Source organism: Acinonyx jubatus, chromosome B3 (assembly GCF_027475565.1).
Source record: "Acinonyx jubatus isolate Ajub_Pintada_27869175 chromosome B3, VMU_Ajub_asm_v1.0, whole genome shotgun sequence".
Classification (NCBI taxonomy): Eukaryota; Metazoa; Chordata; class Mammalia; order Carnivora; family Felidae; genus Acinonyx; species Acinonyx jubatus.
Genome location: NC_069386.1, coordinates 80174184 through 80180183, shown reverse-complemented (window position 1 = coordinate 80180183; position 6000 = coordinate 80174184). Strand labels below are relative to the sequence as shown.

The following is a 6000-nucleotide window of genomic DNA, read 5'->3' as shown; positions in this document are numbered from 1 at the left end:
TTTAAAATGGTAAGATCTTTTAAGAACTACAAGTACCTAAAACATATTAAATGATTAGGACAAAACATTTAGTTTATTAAGGTCACAAGAAAATGATCTGGTGAGTGGAGACACATAATAACAACTAACTTGTATGAACTAGTGAAGCAATGAGTAAACAGGTCAATTGTTAAAGCCCACATCACTTGTATTGGAATAAAATATAATACAAAATAATTTTGAAAAAATAGGTCACAACACTAAGAGAATCTTAACTAAAAATGAGGCAAACTTTTAGAACAGAAGAGCCATTATTAAAATGTTCATAATTTTTACACGAGGCGAATAAAATTGAATAGAAAATCAGCACTGTGGGAATTAAACAAGTGTTTCTAAACTACAAATTCTGTGACAACTACTCAGTGTGTTTACTGTAGATCTTAGCACTACTTGTAAAATGACAACCAAAATTGCTAGCACTGTATTAATTTTAGGGTTTATAAATTTTATATATTAAACAGTAATGATTGAAATCTTAAAACTTTGACTACCATTAGCCTTCCAAAATCATTTCTATTGCCTGAAAAATTTCTATGAAATACTAATATTAAACACTTTAAGATTTAACTGATATGACATCTGTGGATCCCCCCACCTACCTGCCCCCACACCCACAGAGATAAAACTAATATTGGGGGTGGGGATGGAAATCATGCTTATAGGATGATGACAAGGTTCAACTTAATAGTAAATATCCCCAAAGTTTGTTAATTAGATTTTAACTAATGTAAAGAGATCACAGTACTTGGATATCTAATGATTGGATATTGGGTATGAGATATTAATGCTTGTACAGTTTTCTCAACTACACACCGATGTTACCATAAGAAATCCATTTTGAAGAGTGGTTCCTTCCCCTATTAAATCTTAGAAAATTTATTTTCAGACATTTGAGAAACTGAAAAGGCTGCTGAGAACGTCAAGAATTCAAATACAATAAAAAAGTAAATAAAACCCATAACTGTTGAAACAAATCAGAAATGGTTCAGCCTAAGAAGGTAATTAATTAAAATTATCAATTTCAAGAAAAACAAAAATTAAAGTCAGACTTCATCAGATCCACAGAATATGAGAACATACATCCATAAAGTTTGGCTTAATATTCATAAACCAATTAAGAGAAAACAAAAGTATATTTTTCAATGTTAGCAGCTCTGCTAATAAACTAAAATAGGCTTCAAAATATTTCCAGTGGCTCAAAAGAACGTCTAGCCACAGCTCAAAATTCAGGTCCAGGTAACAGTGGAATCAGAAATCTGTGCAATCAATCTTTTCCTGAACATTTAAAAACTAAATTTTCACCAGTATGTGTACATCCAAAATGAATTTTGGATCTCCTCTCATAGTATAGTATAAAAGCTTAGTAATATACCTCCCTACTAAAACTTTCATCATATTGAAAAATTTATTTTTATTTTCCTATTTTACACAAAAAAGAAAATAGATTTTACCAATGAAATGGTAAAATTAGAGGCAACTATAACTTAAAATTACACAGCTTCTTAATGTTTTATTCAGAGCATTCTTTATACAGAAGAAGCTTCACTGATATTTAATTTACTGCAGCATCCTGTGGGTGAAGCACAAAATTACATTAATTATAAACAAAGAAACAAAGCACTTTTGACTTTTTAAAATTATATATATATTTATATCCAGTTGACAAATAGCATCACAATTATTACCGTATAAAAAACTAAAAATCACCATGGAAGCTAAGGCCTAAATCTTATTCCAATTGTTCCCTTTTGTTTATATCTAAGAGATATTAGAAATTAAATTCCAGTACCTAAAAAAAAAAAAGGGGTCTACATTATTTACACACAGTATGGAAAATAAAAGCTGCTTTTTGGCTAAGTTAGATTGTGGTTACCTACACAGTATTTACATCGTCAATGTTAGGGGGGAAAAAGCACTAAACAAATACCATTTCAAATGGAAATACATTATGCCTGGAATTTTGTTCTAAAATTAATTGTATATCCTAGTGTCTGTTGAATAAAATTTGACTTCCAATAAATCTATTAAAAATTTGAAAAGGAGTACCACTATGCATCTTTATATTGCTAACCTAACCACTGTTAAGTACAATATTGTAGTAACTACAAGCACTGAAGCTTAAATGAAACAATGGCAACATGTGTGTAGATGGAATTTTATTTAAAATTGTAAAATATAATGCCTTAATGTTTACCCATAATTATGAGACTATCTAATATCCTTTTCATCCTTTAAGTCTCATATATAATATGTCCCTAAACAGTGAGACCTTCCAGTAACTTACCAAAGCAAAGTTTAATTATATTATTCTGTTCTTAGAATTATTTTTCTAATATTTAAAAACATATCTAAACCCTTGGCAAAAACAAACGCAATCAATTCAGTGTAACAGACTGAGCTTTAAACTGTACTTTAATTTTCAATTAACTGAAACCTATAGGTTAATTGAACCAAATGTAGAATTTTAAATGACCCACTACGAAGCTTTTCAATCAATTATAGAATGCATAGAAAAGTGGAGATAAGTTTTGGGGAAGGTGTAAGGTAGTTAATGTGGAAAATGATAAATGCTTGTTTTAATAACAAAAATGGTACTTAATGTACATGAAAGTTAAATTAACAAAGTATAAAAGAGAATAGCTTAAATAAACTGGGATTCACATATTACAATAGCAAAGTCATGACCAAATGAACTGAAGACAAGAACAGTTCTGAAAATTCTCTTTTCAGCCTACTTCCAAAAGAAATAGTCAGGCTTTTTTCCTGTACATAGTTTTGAGCTTTGTCTATACCATATATAGTAGAAAAATAAATTCTTTAGCAACCTAGAAACAGTTTATAAAACTCTTAAAGTTTAATTTTCTTTGCCAGACATGCCAATGTTAAACTGACAGCTATAAATTAAAGCTATATAGACAATAGGTTATTAAGTAATATAGAACAAGTTAAGAATACTACATTTACCGGATTTTTCTTTTTAAAAATTACTGTACTTTCTTAATTCCTGTGTGCTTTGCAATAGGAATAATAGGGACTTTGTTTTCTTAGAAAAGATAATAACATGTAAGAGTATAACACAAATAAGATAATTTATAATATACATGTACTTCAACAGCAGCCTGGTTGATGTTGACATCTTGATTCTGAAGTTAAAATTAGAAGTACAATACCTAGGACATAACAGTTGGGAAAGACGGTATTTATTTTAGGGAAAAATGGAGCAAATCAAACTCTTAGGAGCCTCCAATCTCAAAATCATCTATTTACTATAATACACATAAGACAACCTTAAAATTGTATTATGAATGAGGATTACAACACGGACCAAAGAATTTCCTCTTTCCTACAGGAAAAGATAACCTAACAAGGAAAAACAAACCATTTTTTTTTCCTTTCCAGAAAAAAATGGCATGGTTTGGTAATAAATTTTGAATAAAGCCTAAAAAAATTTATGCCACCAGTTCTGAAATTTTTATCCATAATTTAGTGTTCTGATTGGATCTTTACTAACATAATGTTTAACCCCCAAAGCAGCAATCATTTACAGCAAATCTGGTACCAACATCAAAAGAAAAAATTGTTTTAAAAAATGGTGCAAAAGCATTTTGGATTTTAGTACAACATATCACAGAAAAGAATATGAATACACGTTTGCAACTTTATATATACACACTCCAAAGAGGCTGTCAGTACCCAAAGTATTTTTATTGCTATATTAGCAATGGATTTTTGGATATGTTTTTAAGGGCCACATAAAAATAGATTCAAGGAACAGATTAAATTGAAGTCCTAGATTAAAATGTTTGGTTTAAAGAATTTTCTACAACAAATTTCATGTTTATGTACGAAAAGTTATATAACCTTATATGAAAATGTCATGAAGTATTTTCTACACTATACTAAATGTATTTCCCAAGAGGGAAAAAATTAAAATATCTAAAATATATTAGATTAAGATTACAAGACCATCATAGATCTTTTGAACATGCATCTGTTTACAGAATTAACAGTATACAAGATGTTTATTTCATTATGGACCATAAAGAAATGAGTTGGTGACAACTATCCTTTGCACAATATTATCAACTCACTTTAGCCACAAGTATATCCTTGGTATGCGTGTACAAGAAATATGTTCATTTACCCCTCATCAAATCATCCACAGGTTTATTTAGAAGTAAAGATGAAGGTGCAGAAATATGATAAGTGTATTTTTCTTTCTTTCAAACAACATCCCAAGCATGGCATAAGTAGCCTGAAATTATAAAATACTTAACTGGGCTTTTAGTTATCTACACAGACTGCTAAAATGTAAATTAAGTTGCCCAAATCAGCACATCAAATAACAAAATCAGCCATAAAGCAGGCTGAAAAGCATTAAATGTTTCATATATGTGAGTTTTTAAATCATTTAATTTCTATAGAAAAATTTTATTCACAATATAATGTGACAAAATGCCACAGGAATGATATACTGATTGCAATAAGGTTGCATGCAACAGCAGCTTTGTATTTTATAGCTATTTTTGTTTATAAAAATTAAACCTCTCCAGTCATGCTTATCACATGTTAGATTTGAATGTAAATGACTAAGGAATTATACCATATAGTTCAAAGAGAAAATGTCTCATCATTTTGACTGTGAATTACCTGTAAGAAAAATCAAGTATACTACTGAACCCTGAAACATGCATGCCTAGATTTGCTTTTTGTCCAAATTCAGGCTGTCTGCAATCAATTCGTACTTATATAATACCAAGAGGATCTGTCTGTAACTGTGGTTGAATCAGCTGAGGTTGCAAAGGTGGTGGCAACTGAAGCGGTACCATTGGTTCCACCAACTGTCCTGGGTTTGAAGGTGGTGGAGGAGCCACAGTGTTCACAGTTTCCACAATTTCTCCATTATAAAAGAAAAACTGACACTGCTGAATGAATGTTTCAACAACAGACTGATGGATCTTAGTAGTAGACAGAAACTCTCGATTTTCAAAATCGGGTCTCATCAAGGTTGGCCAAAAACAGATGGATAAGTTGTCTGCTGTCATTAGGTTGATTTTGTTTTGCTGACTAACCCTGAAATTATGATAGGAAAAAACAATTAGAAACCAATCAAAATTCATGGCAATTTAAGTATCAGATCTCAGATGATTTAGTTTTAAAAATTTTTTATCTTAACTTCAAATTTAAACCATCTTTCTTCTTGTGCATTCTAAGATTTTCAACTACATTCTAGTAACAGGAGACAGCAAATCCATTCCTTGTGAAAAATCAAAGATAGTCTTTAAAAAACGTGGTACCAGGGGTTTTATAATTTATGTATAGAAACCTCCTTAATGTGTGTGAAAAAAAAAACTAACCCTTTTTCTCAGAGTAAGGAGGACACGTGACAAATTTTAATTAGTTTCTGGCAACAGAGACCAAAAATTCTAACTGCATATCCAAATTCCTTGACTATTATGAGATGAAAAGACAAACCGTGGTATTGTCAGCTCGCTGATCCTTGGAAAAATCAAACTTTAGAAAAATTACTCTATCATATCCTCCAACCAACAGACTTTTCAACTTTCAAAAAACTTACTTTCTAATATTGCAAAAAAGAATCTTTTCCATCATTAAATATATTGTACCTTGCTACAAATTTAATTTGAAAGACAACAGTTCACAGAAACACATTCCACCTTAAAATTCTTAGTTAGAATTTTAATAAGAATTTATCACTTACGAATTTACTTAAGAATTTATAAATGATTATACATTGTATTAACAGATTTACATATAGCTCTTTAAATATGTGAGCAAGCACTTCTACCATTGTAATAAGAAACCTAAGAGAAAAATCTTAAATTATAAATCAAAATTATTAAATTGGGGAAGAATCTTAGTATTTTTATCTGATGCTCTTCCATACATAAAGAAATAATCCAGGATGGAAGGTAGTGGGAAAATCTCGTAATTAAATTT

At 30.0% G+C, this 6000-nt stretch overlaps 1 protein-coding gene across 4 annotated transcripts in view; it reads right to left on the bottom strand.

Annotated features, from left to right (window-relative positions):
* Positions 1-1660: 1660 nt before the first annotated feature.
* ARHGAP5 (Rho GTPase activating protein 5) overlaps positions 1661-6000 on the bottom strand; it is a 78756-nt gene continuing 74416 nt past the window's right edge. For all 4 annotated transcript variants that reach the window (XM_027065555.2, XM_027065554.2, XM_027065556.2 and 1 more), the window contains exon 7: positions 1661-5112. In XM_027065555.2, coding sequence (XP_026921356.1) covers positions 4785-5112 — 328 coding nt within the window. In that variant the 3' untranslated portion in view covers positions 1661-4784. The remainder of the gene's footprint in view (positions 5113-6000) is intronic.